Below are 26,762 nucleotides of genomic sequence, written 5' to 3'. Positions count from 1 at the left end.
ATGGCAGCTAAGTTGTGGTGGTGGCTGGGTTTGCACATGGCCCCAGCTCAAGCCGGGCAGCATCTTAACAATGCACAAGGCTGGGATAGTGAGAAGTGAAGCCAAGTGTGGGACAGAAGTCCCAAGTGGGACTGACACTAGCATATTTACAATGGGTAGGTATTACTACTTGGTAGAGACTCTAAATGACCTGTTACTGTTTTCACAGTGGACCTTGTATCCATGTGCTCAATGAAATAGACGTTACTTTTGGTTCCAGGTGCCTGATTTAGGGTTGAATATAGTCTGGAGAGAGTGGGTTGTTGCAGATGCATTTCCCTATGCAGCTAAGAGTAAACACTCAGTGAAGCAAATTGCAAATCTACAGGTCTATATGAACCAATCTGACTAAATCAAATCATTTTCTGTTCTCAAATGTGAAGTAGAAACTTGTGCTCTTGGATGAGACCTGACGGAAAAACAGTTTAAGCTTCCAGCACTGGCAGACTAACTTATCCCTGATTTTTGGAGGCTTCTTTATCAGGTGTAGAAGAAAAGCTTTAAGTAATAAACTAAAATTTAATAGAAGTCATTTGAGTGGTGATTCCTGAAATATTGCAGAAGCATAGAATATAGAAAATGAAAGCCCTAATATCCATAGACATTTTTACAGGCTTCAGATGAGCTCTATCTCTGAAGAAGGTCTGAATCTTGTTAACATACAGATAAGCAAATGATATTATGAATGAAAAAAACCCAAGACATTTATATTGCAACTGTGGAGCAAGGTGAACAAATGATGTTTAAAGAAGTAGAAAATACTATTTATCTGTGTTAAACTATTAAAAATACTTCTTTGAAACAGTTTTTGTTAGATGAAGATGCAAGACAAATGCATGTGTAGAATTATGTACGTAGAATGTCTTCTAGCAAGCATGGTATACACAAGCCAGCGTAGCACTGACAAACCCCACTTTGAGTTAGTATGAATCTGTTCAAGTATAGAAAAATAACCAACCTAAGCAACCTCAAACCAAGTAATTGTTAGGAAATGTTATAAAAAGCTACTGATTAATAAAACATCTGCCAAAGAGGACAGCAGAATGAGGATGTACTCTACAGTTTTCAGTGTTATAAAGCAGAACGGCATCAAGGAGCTGTAAAGGTTGTCACTTGGAGGCATTCTGCCACTATATGAGAGAAAAATGACAGAATAAATGTCAGTTACTGGGGGCTCATAAAAGTCTGAAAAGGCAAATAGGACAAAGCAAAAAAATCCAAAGAGCTTCATTTGTTCAGGAAAATGGTATTTTGATGCCTGATCCTAGCTGTGAATCACAGGGTGTTAGAGGTACCATATGAGGTTGTCACCTTTGATGGACAGTATTCTCCAAGCCCCAGCTCAGAGGAAAATATGAGGTATGGAGTTATCTGTTTGCACAGTATGATTCAAGACTAGTAACAGCAGGCCCCAAAATGTCAAAACAACCAACCCAAATCCAAACAGAAAACCAAACAGAACATGTACTGTTAATGCTATCAGGCTGAGGTAACGTGGGTTGAAAACAAATACAAAACAACCCCCAAAAAGCCCCCAGAACCCCAGTTCAGAATCCAAACAATAGGATAGGCTATTTTAGAAGACAAATCCAAACACTGTAAGTAATATGTATTTTAACTTGATATATTTCTAGCCTTCTTGCCTTGTGTTGTGGTTTAAGCCCAGCTGGTAACTAAGCACCACACAGCTGCTCACTTATTCTCCCCCAGTGGGATGGCGAAAACAACTCAGGTTGGGTCACTGCTGCACTTATAGTTTATTGTAAGGATTATCCTCCACTGTTTCATATAGTAATTTCTGTCACATGTAACTCAAATCATGGGTCATAACAATTTAAAAGTATTTCCATTACAATCTCCACCCCGGTCCCATTGGGTCAGGTTGTAGCCACTTTTCTGTGAACTTTTCTGTTCCCATATGCTTTGAGGTACTCCAGCATGACCTCTTGCACAGTTCTTCAAGGTGTACCTGCACCTGCATGGACCTCACAGTCACAAATGCTTTGAAGTATAACTTCTGCACTGTGGATTTATTCTTGGGCCAAAGTCTCTTCAGAGGTATACCTTCTTTGCCGCAGACATAACCACAGCCATAGACACTTTGAGATGTACCTGCTTTGGCATAGGCTTATCCACAGCCACAGAGACACCTCAAGGTGTCCTGCTCCTGCAGGGACTTATCCACAGGACACAGTCCCTTTGACTCGAGCTCCAGCCTGTCCAGCCCAGCAGCACAGAAACAGCAGCGATGCCCTGGCCACCTGCCATCCCAGGCGTAGCGCCATTGCTGTTATCAGAACGCTCCCAGGCACAGCAGTGAGGTGATCAGCAGTGCTGTGCTACAGCGAGCAGCAAAAGAGAACAGCACCCACTAGCGAGCACTAGACTTCAATATACAGCAAGGCAAGCAAGCCCCATGGCAAGCAGAAGAGCCTGCCAATTAATAGGTGAACAGCAATAACAGTCCATAAACTTGATCTAACACATTCCAATCAAACCTGTTGTTATCTCGAACCCTTTGAGCCCCATGTGGGGCATGAAATAGGACTGTTATGGTTTAACACCAGCTGGCAACCAAGCACCACACAGTGGCTCTCCCACTCCTGCCCCCAGTGAACTAGAAGAGTAAAGGAGAGAAAACTTGTGGGTTGAGATAAAGACAGTTTAATAGGCAAACCAAAAGTCGTGTACACAAACAAAGCAAAAAATTAATTCACTGCTTCCCATGGGCAGGCAGGTGTTCAGGCATCTCCAGGAAAGCCAGGAATGCAGGAATCCCTCACGTGTAATGTTTACTTGGAAAGACAAAAACATCACTCCAAATGTCCACCCTTTCCTCCTCTTTCCCCCAGCTTTAGATGTTGAGCATGATGTCATATGGTATGGGATATCCCTTTGGTTAGTTAGGGTCAGCTGTTCCAGTTGTGTCCTCTCCCAACCTCTTGTGCACACCCAACCTACTTGTTGGTGAGGTCATGTGAGGAGCAGAGAAGGCCTTGGCTCTGTGTAATCAGGGCTCAGCAATAATGAAAACATCCCTGAATATCAACACTGTTTCCAGTACAAATCCAAAACATAGCCCCATACTAGCTACTAGGAAGAAAACTAACTCTACCCCAGCCATGTGTCTAGTCACATAAACATGAACAAGGCACAGAATAAAGAAGGCACTGCAGCTGATCACTGTTGCAATGTGGAAAGATGGGCCATTTAATCCCGTCCTGTGCTTACAAAAGAATTGACTGTAACTAGAAGCTGAATATGTAAAATCTGGATGTTAGTCCCTGACGAAGAGGAGGTTTTTATCTTATACCTAAATTACTTTTGGCAGGTGAATGATGGCTTTTTGTTTGTTTGGTTTAGTTTTAAGGGACTGAATGTCTGTGCACATATATTAAGTTTGATATGCTGGGATATGGTTTGAAGCTTTTTCCTGACTGGCCTGATCAATCATGTTGTCAGCCCTAAGCTTAAGTGATTGATTAAAAAGCAGAACTCATCAAAAGTGATTCACTATGAAGAGATTATAATCTGACCATTTTACTGAGGTGATATATTATCTATAGTTTAAAATAATTCTTTTTTTTCATGTATGCAGTCAGAGATCTCTGTTGTTTTCAAATTTAATTAAAAAAATAGTAAAACTTATCCATCATTTCCTTTTTTAGTATTATGTTGACAATACAAACCTTAAAAGTGACAAGGCAATTATTTGAAATGTTTGACAGAGTATAAATAGATATGTCACAGTTGCAGTGTGGCTTTCTTAGTTTTGTTGCTAATGGCATTGGTATTTGCAGCCACATCTCAAAACTCAGTAAAAGCTAATACTTGTGCAGTAGCAGACTGTTCTTCTAGGTAATGTGGAACTGATGATTTCAGGAAGTGTCTTATTAAAACTTTACAACAGAAATGTGAAAGAAGAAGATATGAGAGTCATGCTGCTTCTTTCAAATAAGACATCTTCAACAAGAATGTCCCAATTGTGTTAATATAGTGTGTTAGTTTCTATAGAAATGTTCATTCCAAAAGTTCTTATTGGCATCACTGAAAAAAAAAATGCCTAATGAAGGCAGATGGCAGTATTTGAGTTTTTGATCTTTTGGGTTTTATAATTTGTTTTTTTTCTGGGGGAGAAAAAAATTCTTATCCATTATACTGTTGGTAGAAATAATAGCTCAGATCTCAGTAAATTAAATAACCTGAAATATTAATGATAATTTTTCTCTCACTTTCTGCTTAATTTCTTTTAGTGAGATCCACATACCAGCGAAAGTAATGAGAATATTGCCAATGATTTAAAAAAACTATGTGCAGGAACATTTTGCTTTAGATAACAGTATATCATATCATTAGGTTTATTCTTTCCCTGGGGAACTCAATTTATTAGTCATTTTCTTCTGCCAGTGTGGGTCTTACAGCCGGTGACAGGAACAATGGCAAAAATATAGTAACAAATCCATAAAAATTGGCAGAGGTGTACAGATGCAATTAAATTATTCCAGCTCTTTAAAATAGAATCTGATCCAGTATCAGGTTGTCAGTTTGTGTAATCAGTTTCCAGGTTTTTTTTAAGCACCTGAGGTCTTAATCCATAGGTCTCATCCAAATAAGTAAATAGAAAGATACCCACAGATTTTAATGTGCCTTGTATCAAGTCCTCATTACTTTATATAAAGTTCTAGGAATAGTCATCTCCAAAGGAGATGTTGAGAATGAAACTCCAACTCACTTCAGAATATCAGGAATTTATTTTCTTTATTTTATGAAACTTCATACCATTGGAGAAGATGCCATCTTTCTTCTAAAGGATAGACATAAATTTATAAGTCAAATTTTTCTTTCCAATGGTTCCAGTACCTACTAGGTCTATATGTGTTATGATCTTAGCTGAATTTATCACATACAGGAATGAACTTGCATGACTGACAGCAGAACTAAGTCTTGGGAAGAACTGAAAATCATGGCTTTCTCACTAAAAGACTCAAAGAGAAATACTAAGTTATTGTTCTCCTGATTCCTTCTCAGCACTTATAACTGCTACTCTGAGAAATATTTTACTATTTTATAAGGCAAGTCTGCCACCAGAAAGTAGAGAATGTCAAATGATAAGTCCATAGATATAAGACTTTGGCTGTACTGTTCTATGAACAATCTGTTTCAAGAGATCGGAAATAATTGATGAATGCTGGAAATTGCTGTGAGAGCTGGTATTTTATAACCACTGTAAGGATTAGCACACATTTCCTGTAAGAATAAAAACAGACATAAATTACATCGCAATATTGAAATGGGATAACCTATGCAAGATATATGTTTGCTTATACATGCGCACATACATGCATATAAATGTATATACATATATACAGAGCAGCAGGGTAGAAATAGAGAACAAATGAGCAAGTGTAAGAGGTTTTTGCCCCGTTAGGTAAAGTACAATTTTACTGTTGTTCTGCAGTCAGACTAACTGCAGTTGGAGTAGGTAAAAGCTTCCCTTAAAAGTAAAATATGATATATGTACATTATATCTCTACAGTATATCTTATATTTCTATGTCATATTGTAAGGTATAGATGGTATACACATAATAGACATATATAGCATAAAAATAATGGTTCGTGAAAATAATATGCTGGAAGCCATCTGTGCTTCTCTATGAGACATTTATATGACATGCTTTGCTTCCTAGAAAGCAGTCATTTTGCCTATTTGTATTGCACTATCTGTGACAAAGCTGGCTAGCACCCAAGTACCCATCAGAGGCAGGCTGCTTCTGTTAGCAGAGGAAAGGAAGCAAGGTGCACATTTAACTCCTCATTCTAAGTGAAACTTTATGCAGAGATGGACTATGGACTACCTCAGCAGCTTCACAAGAGAGGTTGGGTACCAGGCTTTCACAGTACCTCTTATGGTCTTGTTCGAGCAGGAGCAAATGGTTTCTAGGACACAGAAGCAGCTCTCTGGTGTGTTCTGGCTATGGCCAGTTCTTTGGTGTGGGGGTCACAGCTTTGTCTTTTCCCATACCTCCCACCGTCACATATAATCTTGCTCTGGCAGGACAACAGAGTGCCTGCATCAGGTGGACCCCAGGAGCCACTAATGTAAGAGGGTCTTACTAAGCTATGAGAGTGAAGAGTAAGAGCCCAGTTCTTCATGGCTGTGTTTCGGTCAATGACTAGTCCAAAATTCTTGTCTGCAATTCCCTCACTGGACTTTTGCTGTTTATTTTTGCTTGGTTCCAGTTAATTTCTGCACATTTTCATATTGTTCCTATCAGAGGTGTAATGATTTCTAGGAAGGAGCTGGCAGTGACAATCAGCCATATGCCTAGTGGCCATGGAAGTGTCTGATTCTATACAAACAGAAAAGAGGAGGAAGCACACTGAAGATGTGGTTTACCTGAGGGGCTAAAGTAGTCAGATATCAGTAAGACAGAAATACTCTAAATAGCTGGAGAACACCAAAAGCAAGAATTTGGAGTATGAGGAGTCATGGAGGGTCAGGTGCCTAAGCATCTGGGGAAAGGAGGAAGAGACTAAAGAATGAAAGAAAGACTTAAGAGGATGTAATCAGTGCAGAGGAACTTCAGAAATTCATTTTCAGCAGTGAATAAATCTTCAGAATTCAAAACAAATTTTTAAGTATAACTCTTCCAAGGAAGTAGGTGGTCTGTTTTAACAGGAATGTAAACTTCATGTTCCCCAGTATGGGAGGAAATCGCAGGACATTTCAATACAACACACATAAAAAGTAGTGGCTAGTGTGAGAAAATTTCAGCAATGCTGGGTGACCAAACTCTAGTAATTTTTCATTCCACTTACAGGGGTGGAGCAACCAGTAAATTAAATGAAAAACACTATGAAAAGTATTCATTGATACAAGATACTACCATCTGAATTGTGTTTTGCTGTTAACTGTTCCATTTTGTAGAGATTAATACAGGCATCTTCCTTAATTTATAGTATTTAAGAACCAGGATACATGGTGAAAGTAGAATTTACTTAACTGCAGTTTAATTGAAATAGATTCTTCTGAGTTCTTCTGGAGGATGGGAATGCTGGAACATAGTAAGGATTACTGTAAGGAGTAACATACTAGAAAAAGGTGAGACAAGCGAAATGAAACTTAGTATACCAAATTTCATATGCTAGCAAAAATTGTTTTACAAATATTCTTTTGAGAGAGACCATTTGCAAAGCATAACAAGGAATGAAAATATAACATAATACACTACCTGAAAAGGATCATTTAAATATCTGAGCTATTACTAAATGGTGTCAGACTGTTTAATAATACATAGTTCTCAAACCATAACAGACTTAATATATTATTGAGGTGAAGTGGTAAGCCCTGCTGCTACAAGAATATACTATGTTTATGTACTTTATGCAAATCCAGAGAAGCTTTTTAAGCAATTGTTCTATGCATGGAAAACAACAGCCTGAAGTTAATAAGATTGTTTGTAAAGGAGTGTATCTGATGTCTATTACAGTGCGGTTTCTTTTTTGTTGTTTTTGCAAGTGAAGATGTGTATAGCTGGATGCTGAATATGCTTACTGGCTTTTTATGCTATTTGTGCCCTACTTCACATTTCACCTTTCTGTATCATTCTTCTGAAATTTCCTGGGTAGGCTTGGCAGTTTGATTATGTAGCATGTGCCTTTTGAAAATATTACCTGTCCTCTCTGTTACTTGAATGCTCAATATTGCTTGTATTGTTGCTTTTAAAATGAGTGGTTTTCCCTATTAAAGTCTGTATTGAGTTGAATATCAAATAATAGCATTTTCTCCTCAATCCTGCTTCTTTTAGGGTAGATTTAAAGAGTTCTTTGCAAAAGCCAATATATCTATTACCTTTATGAGAGACCTTAGCTTGCATGCAAGAGACATTTCCAAAAACAAATACAAAACCCAAAAAGCTTTCTAGGTTTCTAGCAGTTTCCACAAAATATGCCTGATTTCAACCCTGTTAAATTATGAAAATATATACCATAAGGCTTTGTTTAGAAAAGCTGAGGTGGTAGCCAGATTGCTGGAAGAAACATGAAAATATTAATGATTGAGTTCTGCCTGGCTCCCACATTCTCACTTCCTGAATCAGTGTAGCTGAGACATAAGGATGACACATATTGACTGTGGGGAGGGAGCAGCAATTATTTGCCTTATTATATTCCATGGCAGGCATGTAATAGAGCAATACTGCGCCAGCCAGCAAAATAAGAAATTTCTAGCTTGTCTGTCCTTCAGCTTGAAGGACCATTTTACATACTTCTCAGAGTTGGGTATATATATGGAAACTAGGACCTCACTGCAAAGAAGAACAAAAATATTGAGATGTCCCTCTAGATTCTACTTTGAAGCAAGACAAAATACCAAGAACTATGAACATCACTCGGTTTCCATATTAATGCCCTTGCAAGGAGGTAACTGTGGTTCATTAGCTCCAGAAAAGTTACTGTGATTTTTGTAGCTTTGTGTAGTCTTTCTCCCACAAGGTAAAGCAAAGGTATTTTAATTTGTTTAGTCGCTGTCAAGTGTCTGTACATGTTACTTTGTTTGTTTATTTCATAGATCTATTTGCGATTCTTGGACTATGAAATGCAGAATTCCAATGAATGCAAAAGGAATTTTGTAGCTGTCTATGATGGAAGCAGCTCCGTGGAGGATTTGAAAGCAAAGTTTTGCAGCACTGTTGCTAATGATGTAATGCTGCGGACAGGTCTCGGTGTAATCCGCATGTGGGCAGATGAAGGCAGTCGAAGCAGCCGATTCCAGATGCTCTTCACATCCTTCCAAGAACGTAAGATCCTAATCAATGCATCCACTTCTCAGTTTGATAAATGATACAAGTCCCCAAAACTGTTAAAGTTTTCTTCATGCAGACTAGTCACTGAAGAATGTTTCCAAAGAAGCTATGCAAATATTCAGAACAGGTTTTATTCCAAGAATCTATAGTATGTAATAATTTGTAACACAGCAGATAAAGCACTGGTTTCAGAGACAGAAAGACAGGTGCAAATAGTCATGACCTATCCAGTTGTATGACCACAACTTTTATGGCTGCTATGTCTCAGTTTTCCTTTACACAACATGAAAAATAATACAGTTTTGAGAGTTTTTATCAAGCCTGAACTTTTTCTGTGAATTTTATTTTTAAATCTCATTATGACAGGCATTTGAAAAATACTTTATGATTACTTTATCACAAATGGTGGATGTATATGTGCGTGTTCCAGAAATGCATATATAACAATAAATTGTATGTGTGTGATATCATTAAGCAGAGAATTTTTTTTTGTAGTAATAATGCTTTTCTAAAGTCTTACATGATGTTTTGGTTAATATTCTCTATGTGCCTTGCTTGCATTCATGTGTTTATGATTTCTGGACTCAGATAACAAGCAAAACAGCCTTTGAAAGAAACAAAAGTTAGTTCTAGCCGGTTTAAAACAAACAAACAAACAAACAAATCACAAAAACCCCTCAAGAAAACCCAATAATCCTATTCACTGTAAAAGAATAGCACAGGGTACCACCTGTGAAAAAGTTTGATTTGTTTTCTTTGATGAACATAGTGCATATCTGGTCCCTTGAGGAAGAAGTATACTCACTGATTTTCACATGCTGATTCATGTTCATTTTTAATGCATTTTTTGGCTTGTGCGTCATGTGTCTGACAAGGTTTCTGTGTGGCTCACACAAGGTTTCTGTGTGGCTCTCAGTGATTGGAATGAAGCACAACCCTACTAAGCACATTCTTCATCTGTATTCTGTGTGTGTATACTCTGCAATAAGGCAATGAGACTGTTGAGAACAGCCTCTGTAATTCCTTAATTATGGCTCTGATTAGAAATTTCTGACAGTCTACATGCCTGAAACTGCATACGCCACTGTACTTTCACACTGCAGCTTTAGGGTGGATTAGAGTTTTCTTGTCTGTAAATCAGTCCAGGGTCTAAAAGATACTGAGAACCCTCAGCTGAGTTGATACTGCCCTTTTCTCATTTCTGCAACTGGAGATGTCTTGAATATTCAAGATCTGATTCATTTTTTCACAAGGCATCCTGATCTGTTACCTTAGAAACAACTGCATAGACACTGGAGGTTCACAACATTTAAAGAACTGGGGAGTGAAACACTGTGATGACTAACTTGAAATGAAGGTTTGAATAAGTGTGCTTGCAAGGCTTTCATGTTTTAAACGAAAGTGAGAAAATGTTTTTTTTTTTCTTTTACTTTTATAATATTCCTAATATGTTTACCTGACATCCTACATCTTATGAGCCACTTCATTCTTGTAAACAGACTGCAGTTAGAATAAACTAACTTCATGGTATTTTTACTGGGAAGTTGAAAATATTGACATGGTGTTTTTTCTGTAAATTTATTCTGATCAGTCACTGCACACTAAAAACTGAAAAATTTATTAAGGGTTAAAATGTACTCTGAGATACATATACCTAGTCTGCTCATAAATAGAAGAAACTGCATCTGTGGTTTTAATGCCAGAAGCTGACTTTAACGATTTAAAGGTGATGCAGGCTGTACTTTCTGTGCCATGTCAGTTGTCTGTAAGTGCTGCCCTATGCTGCAGACTGGTGTTGGCTGTCAAGAGTCAGCTAGAGCAGATGCTGGTATATGCGCTGCAGAACACATCTTGTAGCATGTAAACTGCAGTGCCTTTCAGCAGTGTGTGGGAATAATTAGATCATCTGCATGGAAGAGGAGGAATGTCAGACCTCATTCAGGGAGATGTGCATCAGAGAACAGACACCTGTGTCTCTACTCAGGGACAAAGAAAGAGGAAAAAAAGCTGTTTTGTTTACCTAGAGATGAGAAAGAAAAAAATAAAAACAGGAGATGACATTAATGTTGTGGTTGTGTGCATGGGAAAGAGTGACAAAGTAAATTCCTGTATTTCCTGTTGCTGTGGGACTGACCATGAGGTGTTGTGATCTGTAGCTCCCCAAGTCCATCTCCTTAGTGTGGAGTTGTCAAGACTCTGAGCTCCCTTATGCAAGGCACTGTGCACTTGAAGTGGCTTTTTTTTGTGGAGACAGGCTACTTAGCCTGAGGAATGCTTTCTTTCTGTGTGAGTCTGTTGAGTATTAATTCTTGCTAAACAGCCTTTTTCTTGGGGACTTGACAGCTATGTAGAAAAGAGTTTTCTTACATGAGTATTTTCATAGAGTTTGATTTGCGTATTCTAATTACATTTGAAATAAATATGTGGGGTTGGGGGGGTGGGGGGCATCTAAAACGTGGTCTCACAGGTTTCCAAATCTCTAGCAGTGATGTTCTGAAGAGCAGCAATGCAATAAATATGTCTGAAGGAAAAGCATATAATGCAGGAAGTTAAATTTTCTATGCCAGAAAATCAGTAATGATTCTCACATGATCAAAATAGTAGTAGATCTCTAAATAAGGCTTAATAACCTTAATAAAAGCTTAATAATTCTTAATAGCTGATAATTTAAAGTGATGATCTGATAATTTGCTATCAGCATTATGAGATATTCCAACTGTCATTTTGGGGTTTGTCTGCTTTATAGTCTTTAACATGTCTTCTAAAGCATACATATCTTATATTTTTTTGTGTGTATGGTAGTTACTGTCTACAATAGATTTTAAATTTCCAAGAAATTAATTTAAGAATCAGAAAAAGGAAAACAAGAAATCTGGTATCATCAAAAGGTGTCTCTTCATCTTGTAAGAAGACTTGAAAAATGTGGCTTTGTTTTTTCATCCACCAACTAACTGCTTGTTTCATTTTCCCTGACTACGAGAGTAATCACTAGCCTGATTAATGACAGACATTCTACACCTACAGCTTCTTCAAGGAGCTGCTGCTGAGCAGACACACCTACACTTTAACCTAAAAGCAGATTTGTAGAACCAGGGCATATGGTATAAGAGAAAATCCCTCTCTTTGCACAGCAGGCAAGATGTTCGTTCTCTTGCTTCTCACTGCTATTTGATTGCACTGCTTCCTCTTCCATCCATAGCCCTGTATCACAAATCCAAGATGAGAAAAATGTCATTCCTTCTTCTATTTTGTTTCCCCTTTGAGCTCTAAGCCTGTTTTTAAAGCCCTGCCACATGTGGCTTTCCTAACACAGCACAAGTTCTGTCATTTCGGTTTTCTTCTTATTAACAAAACCGATATTTGGATAGAAACCTAGGACCATGTTTATAAGAGTAGTGCACAGTTTTACTGAGAAGCAGTGCTCAAGTCCTTGTTTACAGCCATAATCCCTGAAGATGATCATCACAGCATGGTCAGTTCTCTAATGGGGAAAAGGCACTGCAGGTATACAGTATTAATGATTGTGTTTATTGTGGTAATACGAAAGAAACCACTGAAATAGGGAACAGCAAAGTGATAAGTGCAACACAAGTGAAGAGATGTTTTCCCTTTGCACTCCCTTTAGGAGTGTAAATAGGTGGCAGTTTGGGTGGTTTTGCTCCCTGCTTCCACACTAATATATAAAAAAGAAACTACCGGGATTGCCACCTTAGTGGTGCGCACTCACCTGTGATTTCCTTCTCTGTTCTGTTTGCAGTTCTCTCTGGTGAATATCTATCTCTTCACCCGCTAGGCATCTCAATAGCTCTCTGACCCTGAACAAAATAACTGTTTGTATAAACTGAACACAGACTGGAGCTCTGAGCATATGCTCCTGAGCTGCCATTCTTTATTTACTTTGTATCTCAAAAAACAGCAATCATGGAATCACATATGAGTGTTTTTTAAAGACTAGATTATCACTGTGTATCTGGCATTAACTATCCATAAAAGTTACATTTATATTGAACACAGATGCCTGAAGGTGACAGAGAAGAAAAATGCAATATTAAGCACATTTCAAGTGTCTAATGGCTGTATTTTAATATATTGGGTTTTGGTTTTGTTTTTTTTTTTTATTAGTAGCAAATGAAAATAGAAATAATTTTACTTTAGGTAATATATTTGTGGTGTACAGTACTAAAACCATTTTGATAATTTAATAGTTTTCACAAAGTAATTGAAACAGTCTCTCAGCCTGAGTGATGGACTGCTCTTTGGAGAGGCCGAAAGAAAACTACTCTTTCAAGGGTGATTCAAGAAACATCTGAAGGATTTGTCTTTTTCTCATTAAAGAAAGAAAGCTCTATATTTCATCAATGAAGAGTGCAAAAATTAAAATTATCTCTACCTAAAGAATTCATGTGCAGAGCATAATGCAATGAGCAGTTCTGACTATGTGAAGAGTAGGTGTGAAATGTCTGCATTCAGTGTAAAATATTTCTCTAACCATTGTTCAGATTGCAGCAACTTCCCATTCACCCTCAGGAGAAAGCAAGACCTTTCAAAAATGTTATGACAAGAGGGGAAGGGGGGCAGGGAAAGAGAGAAGCCTAAAAATAGCAAGTAAGGTAGTGCATTCATTTAAGATTAGGAGTCCTGACTGAAATCCTTGTCTTGAAACAGACTCAAAGGGTAAATCCACACTGTTCAATGAAGTATGACATAGACACTGAAGCTAGCTTGCTCAGGAAAGGAAAGGAGTTGCACTTAACTCTGTACAGTGCTGAGAAACAGTGTTAATACACTGAGAAAAGCACTGCACTCAAGTGGAACTGCCAGACTTCACATTGGGTCCATAACAAGTTAGCTTTTAGCTTCATCCTGTAAAAATATTTTGACCTGGCTGTGTTTGCATTTATAAAAGTATAAAATTTGCCCCCAGAAATGATGCTCAACACACAGAGATAATGTGTTTTGTTATTAATGTCATAACATCACAATAGTATAACACTCAGAATATTTAATTGCTATAGTTCTTCGTATAAATTGGCATTTTTTTGTATAACTTTGCATGCATTACTTGTATTTATTTTGTTGTTTCAGTGAAAGCAGTCATTTAAAAAAATATAAACATGACTGCTTTTATTTCATGTTACTTTGTAAAAATGACATATGGAAGAACTATTAATACTCTTTATGTTTTTCTGCCTTAGGGCTACGCAGGCTTAAAAGAACATATGATCATTTTACATTAATAAATGAAAAAGTGTAGATTATGGGCTCCATATGCATTCCCAAAACCTTCCAAAAGCAAGAAAATACAGACAACTCCATTGCCTCAATTTTTATGAATTTTGAAACCTTCAAATACTGAACTGAGGCTTTTTTGGAATACTGTGACGGTAACCTTCTTGAAAGATAATCGTTATATCAATCTCCTAAGTTGTAGTGGAAAAAAAATATATTTACATGCCAGGTAACAGAAAAAGGGTTGCTATTATTGTAGGATTTTTAAAGTATAAAAACCTGAAGAAGATTCTGAGATGTCTATTCCTGTTAACTCACAAAATACTTTGCTTATGTATCTGCTAGGTTAAGTGCACCATCTTGTGTTCAGTATGAATAACTGTTGCAAAGCAGATGATGTTACATTAAAATTATTTCAATAACTATAAAATCTTCTTATATGTTACAATACAAGATATCCCTACATGTCACACAAATTCTTAAAAACAAAATATTGATATTAAAAATAATGTAGAATGAAAGTGCTTGAAGGTTTTTTCCTTTATTTATATTATTTATATAAAACATAATTTTACATAAAAATAATTATTGGTTCAAATCCAAACTGGATTTAATACCTAGTTTATAGTGTTTTCATGCAGAAAAAATAAAAAAAAATTCAAAAGACTCAAAGTTATTAAAATACATCATGTTAAATTATGTGTATAGTTCTAATTTCATCACTGTGTTATTATGAATTGTTCATTGTCCTGAATATGCTATCTCACTTATTTCTAGGCCAATATCTTGGCAGGGCTTGACTCAAGGCAGCTTTACGACACAGGAGAAATAACATGTGTTCCCAGCTGTTACTTTTAATCTAATTATGAAGCCATCTTTTCAGAAAGTCCTAGAAGGGTTGAGGTTGGAACAGGCTACAGGATATGGTCTAGTCCAATCCTCCTGTTTAAAGCAGTCAGCTACAGCAAGTTGCTTAGGGCTGGCTGTATATAGTTGGGTTTTGAATATCTTCATTGATGGAGTGTCCACAACCTCTCTGGGAAACCAGCTCCAGCACAGTCTTTGACCAGTCTCCAAAAGTTTGTTGCATTTAAGGGGAATTTCCTGTATTTCGTTCAGTGCTGATTGCTTCTTGTCATGCCACTGGGCACTGCTGGGAAGAGCCTGGTTCTGTCTCCTTTGTTCCTTCCCATCAGGTATTTGTATATGTTGATCAAATCTGCCTGAGCCTTCCCAAAGCTGAAAAGGCACAGCTGTCTTAGCCTCAGCTCATATGCCAGAGGAACCAAGCCTTTGATGGTCTTTGTGGCCTTAGTTGGATGTACTCCAGAATATCCATACCTCTCTTGTGCCCAAGAGACCATAACTATGTACATACCCACTGCAGGTGTAGCCTTGCCAGTGCAGAGAAGAGGGGAAGGCTCATGTTTCTCAGCCTGCTGGCCATGCTCTTTTTAATGCAGCCCAGGATACTGGTGGCCTTCTTTGCCCATCTATACAGCCACCCAACCACTTTGTCTATCAACCAGTCCTCCCAGTTTTGCACTGCCTGGAACTTGTGGGTTGAAAGCTTTTAAGTAGAGAAACAACATTCACTGCTCCCCCCTCATTCACCGCTCTCCCCTCATTCACTAAGCCAATTGTGGCAGTCTTGTCAAGCATGATTTCATAAGATCAACAAGACAAAATTCTTGTCCTTCATGTGTTTGGAAATTGTTTTCAGGATTACTTGCTTTGTCATCTTCCCAGGGATCAAGTTGAGGCTGACTGATTGAATGCTCTCAGCATTCTCCTTGATTTTCTTAGAGATGGGGAGACATTTCCTTTCTTCCGGTCCTCAGAAATCTCCTCCAGTCACCTTGATCTTTCAGAGACAATCAAGAGTGATTTCACAATCACATTAGGCAACTACTAGGGGTATTGCATTAGAGCCCATGTCTGTCCAGTTTGTTTAAATATTCACTAACCTGGTCCTCTTCCTTGCTCCAGGCTTTCTCCTTCATCTCAAGAAGGCATACTGTACCTCAGTCTTTTCCATGTCATTTGTCGCCAGGTCCCCTGCCCTATTTATCGTCACACTCACATTTACCCCATCTTGCTTTAGTAGATGACATACCCATAAAAGTCCTTTTTGTTTCCCTCTACAGCCCTGCTGCTATCCTTTCATGTGTCCTTTTTATGTTTGAGGTTAGTCAGGAGCTCACTGTTCATTTGCCGGCTGACTGCCACCTTCACTCAATTTTCTACTTCTCCAGGTAGACAACTATTGAGCTTGGAGGAGCTGATATGACAGAGTCAACAAACTCTCCAGGATCCCCTGTCTTTCCAGGTCCACCCCCCATGGCATTCTTCCAAGCAGAGCCCTCAACAGTGGATTTTTTCCTTCCCAAGGATCAGAGTCATGATCCCTCTTTTTGCCTTATTCCTTCTTTGCAGCAACTTACTCTCCACCATCTCATGATCACTGCAGCAGGGCTGCACCTGACATTCACATCCCTGACTGGTTCTTCCTTGTTTATAAAAGTATGATGCCTAGCAGAACTCCCCTTATCAGCCTGATTTCCTGTGTCAAGAAGTTATCATCAATGAACTCTGGAAACCTGGATTTATTGTGCCCTGCTGTATTGTCTTCCGCATATATCAAGGGGTTAAAATTTCCCATAAAAACAGGACCTGGAAATATAAGGCTTCTTCTAGATCTGTGAAGGTTTCATCTACTTCTCGCCTGATCGTGTAGCTTTTAGCAGACAGACACCAACTACAGTATCTGTGGCTATGGGCTGACACTGGGCTGCCTACTAATCCTGAACCAAAAAACTCTCACTTGGATCCTTGCTCAACTCAAGGCATAGTTCTGTGAATTCCTGCTGCTGTCTCATATAAAGGACATTATATAGTTGTGTGGAAGACCACTGATTGATAGAGTAGGGGTTTTGCTGGGTGGAGAGGTTTGTGTTGCATTATTTAGTTGAAACTAAGGATAGCAGTAGCTTCTTTTTGTGAAAGCATCCACAACCTTTCTTCATATTTAAGTGTTTACACACTGAGGCATTGCCATAAATGGTGTTCGAGACTTAGGTTAGGCCATTGAGTGTTGCTGCCACATGGTTTGCTTGATTCCATTCTCATCCTGTGTTCTGTAACAGCTTCAGGAAAGCATCAGAACCAGATTGATCTTGCTGTAAAAGAACCCTGTTTACTACCAGCTCATGTATCTTTTTGCTGTTACTAGGATGTCCTTGGTGCAGCATCCCAAGACCCCTCTGTTCTGCCTTTTCAAGGGCAAACCCCTTAATTCCTCCAGCATACAATGCGACTAACAAGTTCTCAACTTCCCTTGATGCTTTCATTCATTCCAACAGAAAACCTTCATTAGAGTGTGGAGAATATATTGATTTTTTTTTCCAGCTTAATCACTCCAAGTTCCAGACACCATAGAAACGACCTGACTATACTGATTTTGTAATCATGAACTGAAAAAGGGAGTTGTTTGTCATTAGGTTTAGGAATCATAGATTTGGGTTTTTCTCATGCTAAGTATGTTGCACTTAATCTGAAATTGCTCAGCTTCACCATTCATCCAGTTTTGACATTTATTCACATCCCATCTCTTTCCTCCAGAGTTCAACAACACAATTTAGAGGAACTGAATTTTTCTTTGTTTTCCTTCTTTTCTCTTGTCTTTCATTTCCCGGTCTCCCTGCAGTCAGTTTGCATAATTATCCCTTCTTAAATCTGCTCTTATTTTTCTCTCTAATTTCTGAAACATTTCCTAATATTTTTCATTCTGTATAAAATCTCATAATTCTTTTCTGTACAGAATGTCTTAAATGTCATCTATGTCTGCTGTGCAGTTTTCTCTTTCTCTTCCTTTCAATTCCTTTACTACTTTCCTCTAGTTCTCGTTTCCTACTTGCCACCACCATGCTTCTAAATTCCTGTACTTCACCCTTGCACAACTGTCCTTCTTTCCCTTAAATTGGTGCCTGTTCTTCTGGGAGTTGTTTTTCCTTTATTAATTCTTTTGTTTTTGTTGTTGTTACATTTAGGATTAAATCAGATTTTAAAGCAGCAAGAGCATGTCATAGACATCTAGGAGGTTCTGCCTACTCAGATGCAATACTCTGTCTTCAGCACTTCACTTCTAAGGCCTTTCTTGCCACTCTGCATGTTTTTTGGTGTTTTGGTGTTTGGGGTTTTTTCTTCTTCTTCTTTGTGACTTTATTAACGTAAACTTTCCTAATCCTTTTTTTTTTTCGTTCCCTTGTCACTCCTTGTGCTTTCTCCATTTGCCATGTAGGTCTTTCATTCTTGTATACTTCCTACTTAATAATATGCAACTTGAATGAGTGGCTACATAGGTTTTCTTTGGTTTCCCCTTCATAAATTCTCTCTCTCCATTTCACTTTTTTGCTTAGAGCAGGCAGTGTGATCCTGTCTGTGTGCTGGAAAGAGCTAGTTCCCAAAAGATCCTTGTCTTACCTGGAAGCAGGGACTACAGCTACAGTGCTAAGGGGTAATAGTGCCTCTGCTGAGTTGCTTATATGATGTACCACATCAGGATGTGATGAAGTATCTTCCACGCTCAGCCTTCACTGTCCCCAAATGAGAAGAACAGAAATATAAGCATTTCCCCAAAGCACGCTCCTTGCTAATACACCTGTATCATAGAATCATAGAATACCAGGTTGGAAGGGACCTCAAGGATCATCTGATGCAACCTTTCTAGGCAAAGCATGACCAAGACTAGATGTCCCAGCACACTGTCCAGCTGAATCATAAAAGTGTCCAGTGCTGGGGAATCCAAAGATACGTGCTCTTCTATTCTTTCTGTCCCGTTTAAAGTAAAATCCTTCCTGTAACAAACTTAACACCCAACCAGGGTCACTTCAGCCTAGGGGATGGTATACTAGATTTTTTAGAAAACTGAACCAGGGACAAACGAGTCTGGCTCATTTTTCTGCATTGGCTAAAAGATACAGTATATGTATATGGTTGTATCTGAGCAGATAGTTGAGTGTTTGGGAGCGTGTACAAGTTTTGATGTCATTTACTATTTGTTTAACAGACCATAACTGCTCTAAAGAAGACATTATAGTCAGTTATGGATATCTGAACTTAAGCACTTATTGAAAAGTGGATTTCTTGACATGATATATAGAGTCATTAAGTTCTACAATATAAATCCTCTGTTCAGTCCTTAGCTGGCAAACTACTGAAGCAGTCATCTGCTTTGAGCTAGCCTATACAGTATGGGTATATGTTGTCATAAGAACTGCTTTTAAAGTTGCAGAGGAGAAAAATTGCCATGAAGCATCAAATTCTAAGTATCAACAATATGAGTATCTCCTTTCTGATTACTTATGGGTCTTACGCTATTTTTTAACTTTCCTTTAAAAATAATTATAATAATGCTTGTGGTTTGTTTGACTTTAAAAAAAAACATAAACAGTTCATTTTTCCATGTTTAACACTTATAAAATTTGTAGTTCTTTTTCTAAACCTTCTGGTTTGGTTTTAAAAAAATAAGCATAAGGAGTAATTTAACTTTACTCTGTTTCATAATTTTGGAGTACATCCTTACAATGCTAACACAAATCCCCCAAAACTTGAGTAAGTAGCACAGTTCCTTCTGATGTGTACAATTCCTCCTGATAGCTTCCAAGCTGCTTTTTCACAGTAATTTAAATGGACATCAGTAAAGCCATCATCCTGCAGTTTTAATCTGCATAATTCTCCTGGACCTAGATTCTCCTAGGCTTCAGGGATGCAGAGAACTGTTGCTTTTTTCCAATCTTCATATTTGTGCTCAAAAGGGTACTTTTTAAACTGTAATTTTTCTATTACCAAAATGTTTTAAAAATAAATTTATTTTCTCTGTGTATAAATGTCCAGGCACAGTTGGTATGAGGACTAAGTACGTGCCTTCTTTGAGTCACAAGTTTTCATATAAAACTGGAGTTTTAGCAACAAACTTCAATACAGATTATTTCTCATATACTAGGTATGGCTGGGATAGAGTTAATTTTGTTTTGGATCTGTGGCTAAAACTTTTGGTAACACATCAATGACTCTCCAAACCAATGTACAGGGGGCTAACCTACTACAGCAATGAGAGTCAGACTATAGGAAAGTCCATCTGTTTCAGAACTGAAAATCTTTTGCCACAGAACAATGACTGGTGTATGACATGAGTGCTGTCAGTGCTGCATGTCAACTATTGAATAAGCTCAAGAAATCTGTGTTGTATGGCTTTTTTCTATCGCAGATTGCATGATCACTCCTAGATGTTTTTTGCCACAGAGAGCTGAATGATTTACTGCTTTATATCAGCTTTTTCTTTCTTATTTTTAGCCCCTTGCGAAGCCAACACATTCTTTTGCCACAGTAATATGTGTATTAATAATACATTGGTCTGCAACGGACTCCAGAATTGTGTGTATCCTTGGGATGAAAACCACTGCAAAGGTAATGTGCAGAACTGGAAATGTCAAGTCATTTTGCTTGCATGGGATACAGCATATTATCCTTAGGTTCTTGTTAAATATGTGCCAGATGGGTCAAAGCTCAGGAAGAACAATTTAGGGAGAGCATACATCAAGCAATTGAGAAAATGAAGAGAGGTAAAATTACAGATGGGTTTTCTTTTTAGTGCCTGCATTTATTTTGCTTAGTGTTTTGTTTTGGTTATGTCCTCCTGGCTAGTTATGTCCTTCTGGAAAGCTTTCTGATCACCTGGTCTCTGTTTCCCATACACTCTAAAATGTAATCATAAGTCATATTTTGTTTTGTTTGTCATGGTACTCTTTGTAGTGGAGTATCATAGGGGTAGCAGGTGTCTTCTAGTTACATTCCATGCCCATAACAGCCCAGGTGGGCTAAAAAGCCAAGGTGAAGTGTAATTAGCACTGTAAGAAAGCAACCAAATCTACCTATAATCAAGAGAAATTGAAGAGCAAGGAATAAACACAGGAAATCAAGCATATCTCTTTCATAGGTGGGGGCTGATGTTCCTAACCAGGTGCTGAGAATGGTTTCTAAATATTGCTCTGTGTTTCTGGGGAAAAAAAAACCACAAATCAAACAAACAAAATCAGCATCTGTGTTGTATTCAGAGAAAAGAGCTTAACAATCTGACACTGAAAGCTAGGGAGATAGTTCACTTCCCTCCCACCCTGCCCTCCGTCTGCTGCAGATTTGTTCCTGGAAACATGGGATATGCCAAATTTAGGAACCAATCAAGAAAAAAAATTCAGAATGAGGTGGATTAGCAGTCAGGCCATAAGTCTGCTGAAGCCTGTAAAATCCTGACAAGCAGTGAGATAGGGTAAAACACAAATGAAAACATACTTCAAAAGAACACAGTAAAACTGTGGAATGGAATAATATTCTTTAAAGAAACTAAACATACGAATGAGAAATAATTATCTGTTCTCTATTTATTCAGCACAGAGAAAAACAGAAAAACTTCCCCACTCTTTAATTTACAGAATTATTTTCACCTTTAATTTGTCAAGTACCTTTCTGTTGGGCCTTGTGAGCTTATCCTCTCTTATTTTCTGACTGATTCTAACAAAAAAGTTGTTTGTTGCTGGGTTGATTTTTCTAATTCTGCTACTTCCCCTGAGTCTGTGTCAGTCAGAGAAACCCCAGGTGACTCTACAAAAGCAGGCAATGGGGAGTACTGAAAAGTTAATTTTTGTTATCTAGGAGATTATGAAGAGATGGATGTTATTGCTTTGGTGCCAATAACTTTAATTTCAAAGGCTTTTTATTAAGCCCTTTGATACACTTTAAATTGTCAAGAAAAAATACACTAAACTGGGTGTTGTGACCTAATCACTGTTGTTCAGTCTTGCTCTGCCTGTGGGAGACTTATGTGAATGCTTTTTGACATGCTGCATTTCTACAAGGCGCAGTCATCATCTCATGTGTCTGCAACCATATGAAAGCAAATCACAGAGAAATACTGTGGTGCCACTTTGGGCCCCACAAAGAACTGTCGTGGTTTATGCCCAGCCAGTAACTCAGGAGCACGCAGCCATTCCCTCACTCTCCCCTCTTCTTTCTCCCCCTTCTCCCAGAGGGATGAGGAGGAGAATCAAAAGAATGTAACTCTCTTGGGTTGAGATCAGAACAGTCCAGTAACTAAGGTATAACACAAACCACTACTGCTACTACCAATAATAATAATGATAAGGGAAATAAAAGGGAACCCGCCAACCAATACACAGTCCAACCTGAGCAGCGATCTACCCCTTCCGGGTAACTGCCCCCAGTTTAGATACTGGGCATGACATGCTGTGGTATGAAATACCCCTGTGGCTAGTTTGGGCCAGGTGTCCTGTCTCTACTCCCTCATGGTTTCTTATAGCTCTCCTTACTGGCAGAGCATGGGACTCAGAAAGTCCTCGAGTGTCTCAAACTGCAATTAATGCTGTGCCTTTTTTTTCCCTTCTGTCACACAGAAAAAAGAAAAGCTAACCTGTTGGACCAACTTACAAATACCAGTGGAACTATAATTGGAGTGACTTCTTGCATTGTGATCATCCTCATTGTTATCTCTGTTATAGTACAGATCAAGCAGCCTCGTAAAAAATTTGTTCAAAGGAAAACAGACTTTGATCAAACAGTGTTTCAAGAGGTATTTGAGCCTCCTCATTATGAGTTATGCACCCTCAGAGGGACAGGGCCTACAGCTGACCTTGCTGATGTTGCAGATGACTTTGAAAATTATCATAAACTGCGGAGATCCTCTTCAAAATGCATTCATGACCATCACTGTGGATCACAAGTGTCTAGCATTAAAGGCAGCCGTAGTAACCTCAGCACAAGAGATGCTTCTGTCTTGACAGAAATACAACCCCAGCCTGTAAAACCACTCATTCAGCCCATGAACAGAAGAAATATCCTTGTCATGAAGCATAGCTACTCACAAGATGCTGCAGATGCGTGCGAGATAGACGAAATTGAAGAGGTACCAACCACAAGTCACAGGCTGTCCAGACATGATAAAGCTGTTCAGCGGTCAGTATCAATAGATTTTTGATGAAGACTATTGTGTAAGGACTTGATTGCCCAAACATATTCACTCTTTATTCAGTAAAGACATATTTCTTTTTTATTTATTGTTTAAATTTCTGTTTCCTGATAGCACACACCATTATATTATCTCTCTCTTCCTGTCTCTCTTTCTCTCATCTCTTCCTGTTTCCTGAAGGATCCTGTATCTCAGTTTTACACTTCTACTTTATATCTTTTTCTTTTCTTTTGCCATTTTACACATACATACAGAAGTCAACAGAGAACAGGTATAATTTTTAAAACCCAAAGATTTTGTGTGAATCTAATTTTTAGAAGAGCCACATGCATGTGGTTCCCTTTTAATTGAGGTGGCCTTGACTATCATCCACTATCAGTCTAATATCTCTAAACCAATGCATGAATAAATAAAAACATACATATATTCATTTTGATGCATGGCCAGTAATGAGAAACATAATTCTGGGGTAAAGAAACCCCTTTTCACATGAAACATTATTTTTCATGTAATGAATTTCAGTATTTCCAAACTTTACTCTAGCTGTTCCATTATTAATCACAGTGTCTTGGTTTGTCATAGTAACATATATATGGATAGATAGACTAGAACATGAGACAACATAGTGAATAAAGAAAACTCATATATTTACACATAAGAATGTAATGAAAATGAATCTTTCTAATCAATAAAAAATTGTCAAATATTTGACATATTTTAAAAAAGTCAATCATATTTTTAACAAAAGAAATATTTCTACTGTATATTGCACTTTTAAAGACTGTAAATATGAATGATTAAAAGTTTACAAGTACAAGAAAAAGAAAAGCAGATGCAAAAGCATTTATGAGAAATTTATTTGAAAAATACCCCAGCCACAGAAACTTTTTATATATATTTGTATTTTTCATAAAAGCATTATTTATGCAGTTCTTGTTACTGTTTACATGCCTTCCATATTTTCTTTGCATATTAATACATTTCTGTCTCTTAAAAGTGATTGTTTTAATCTAATTGCATGCCAATGTAAATTGTTCCATTGATATTGATCAGATTAGCAAGTCATACTGTTAAGTATCTATATGTATATATTTTTTCCTATGCAAACATTATTATTTTGAATGAAATAGCCATAACATTCCAGGTTCTGCCTCATTGGGTCTCTAAGCAAACATGAGTCTGAGTACAACACAACTAGGGTCTAAGAGACAATACTGAGGTAAGTAAACATACCTTTACAACAACTGAACAATTTGTTGCTTTCCATTGTATTTGTTATATTACTAAAATGCATGTTAGTTCTCAAATTACATGTCACCTTGTTTGGAGAGGTCCATGTTTGAATAGTGAGAAAACTGGAAGACAGATGACCACTTTAACATTGTAAACAAAGCAAAATCTTTAATTCCTTATTCTTGAAAGCATTGTAGTCATCCCCTAGCTAAACATAATCTTCATTCCAAACACTTTATAAATGCAGATACTTTGCATGGTTCTGGTGTTTTGTTTACTTTTTTTATTTAGGAAAATAAAATTTAAAGTCCCAGCATAAGAAATAGCATGTAAAACCTGGTAATCTAACCCAAGACAGGAAGATATGAAACTATCTATTTTCAGTTCTTGTTATTAATCCAATCTGTTGAGGTGTCAGGGGAAGGGTATGTGATAGCATTGAAAAATGTAGATATTCTGTAGCAGTAATGTTAATGTTTGCAAATTAAACTTCCTTTTTTTGAGTATTTTCCTTTTTTTTTGTATAAATTGTTATCAATGCTTAATCTTAATAAATATAATCTCAGATGTTTATAATGGAGTTGTAGATAGCTGCAGTTTGTCAATTTATATATGTATATGTGTATATATGTATATAAACTTAGATATGTGCGTATACATATTTATATGTATATATTTATACAGCAATTTTACAGGGAAATAATCTATTAATACTTTTAATTCTTCTAGATTAGGTAAATATTTTTTCTGTATTTTTCCTCACAGGTAGAGCATATTTTAACTTTGTTTTGCTTTCAGACAACTATTCATGCAGCCTTTCAAATTCTGACTGGAAAAATCTACAGTGAATTATTTCAATTTCTGAGAGTGGACATGTTTCTAATTTCATTTCATTGCCTTTGTCCAAACCCAAGAAGTACAGACGTATCCCACTTCCTTAGCAAGATATTCCCATTGCACAATAATGTATTATTTTCTAATTGGTCTGCTGGCCACCAAGTGCTCCTTAGTTTTTAAATACATTCGGAGATTTGCTGCAAGCCTGAAGAAGAAATTAGCTCCTGAGATCTGTCCTTTTTTTTTTTCAGTTTTATTTTATATGTTTTATGTCTGTTGTTTACTTATATGTTGTGTGATATGTAGGAGAAGATTTTCATTGAATTTTTGTTATATGTACGTTGTTTTCATTATATAGACTGCTTGAGAATAGCGCGCTCCTGGGTGATTTTGAACATGCTACAATGAAATGTGAAACTATCGTCCTCGGAAACACCAGCTAGAGGTTTTATGGACTCTCTGACCAGCTATTCTCATATCATGACAAAATTCAGCAGTGTTGAGTAAAATTATTAGAAGGCAATAAGACTTTGGTTATTATGCTTATCGGTCATTTCTCTTTTTCTTTTTCTCTCTTCTTTTTGTTGCAAGTTAAATTCCCAGTTTCAGGAACAATTTATTGAAATCAGGTATTTAGCCATTCATAATCTCCTCAATAGAAATGTTTGTTGGATAAGCATCTAGCAATATGACTGAATTTGACATTGAGAAAATAATCTGCATGTATGTTTACTGAATATTTGAGTTGGCAAAAACAACCCTTTATTAGATACATTGTAAAAAGCATGCATTCACAATTATTGCTGTTACTGTTCCATTTCTGTGTCATATGCTTGCTACTTGTAACTTTTTATATAAAAATACATAAAACAATGTATAATAATTTCCTACCTTGAGTTTAATGGCAATGTTTTCTTTTACCAAACATACAAGTCTTGTGTAATTCAGAAGATTAGGTTCAAAATGTAGCTTCTAGGAACCTGAAACACAGGTACATCGGAGAATCAACTGTCACATCCCTCATTTACTGAAGGGCAAAATGCATTTTTTTTTTTAATTATTTAAATGAATTCATCATACACAAAGTTGATGATTGCCTAATTTCAGTTGAAAGGATTCTGGTAACCTTTGTATTCAGTTCTGTACTCTTAACTAATTTATTTCCATGGCAATTAGTAGGAGGTTTCCTTCAGTGTAGCAGAGATTTTTATCAGTCATACAAATGTTATGGCTGGGCTCCAGTTTTAGTGCTGCAAATATAAAAATCTTCCTTATGCAAGATAAACTCAAATTCAAAATTCATGCTATAAACATTAGTAACCAACAACAAAATCAAACTTGTGAAGTTACATTATTAAGGAATTTTTGCAGATTGAAAAGGCACAATTATGTAAAGTTGAAACCCCCCTCATTTAAGAAGTCAATATGCATAAAATTTTAGTTTTATTACTATTTAAAGTGTTGTCTTCCAAATTCTGTTTCAAAACAAATCCCTGTTCCTTCTTAAACATATTGTGTGATTTATGGTTGTTAGATTTTGCTACATAAAATTTTTCTAGTTTTATTGGAAAAGTAGAA

At 37.2% G+C, this 26,762-nt stretch overlaps 1 protein-coding gene across 1 annotated transcript in view; it reads left to right on the top strand.

Annotated features, from left to right (window-relative positions):
• NETO1 (neuropilin and tolloid like 1) overlaps positions 1–26,077 on the top strand; it is a 67,191-nt gene extending 41,114 nt beyond the window's left edge. Inside the window, exons 7-11 of the mRNA XM_005153448.3 lie at positions 8,611–8,839; positions 20,429–20,542; positions 22,543–23,101; positions 24,259–24,333; positions 25,543–26,077. Coding sequence (XP_005153505.2) covers positions 8,611–8,839; positions 20,429–20,542; positions 22,543–23,101; positions 24,259–24,319 — 963 coding nt within the window. The 3' untranslated portion in view covers positions 24,320–24,333; positions 25,543–26,077. The remainder of the gene's footprint in view (positions 1–8,610; positions 8,840–20,428; positions 20,543–22,542; positions 23,102–24,258; positions 24,334–25,542) is intronic.
• Positions 26,078–26,762: the final 685 nt, after the last annotated feature.

Source organism: Melopsittacus undulatus, chromosome 1 (genome assembly GCF_012275295.1).
Source record: "Melopsittacus undulatus isolate bMelUnd1 chromosome 1, bMelUnd1.mat.Z, whole genome shotgun sequence".
NCBI lineage: Eukaryota > Metazoa > Chordata > Aves > Psittaciformes > Psittaculidae > Melopsittacus > Melopsittacus undulatus.
Note: the sequence above shows the minus strand (reverse complement) of the source record. Positions and strands in the feature narration are given on the sequence as shown.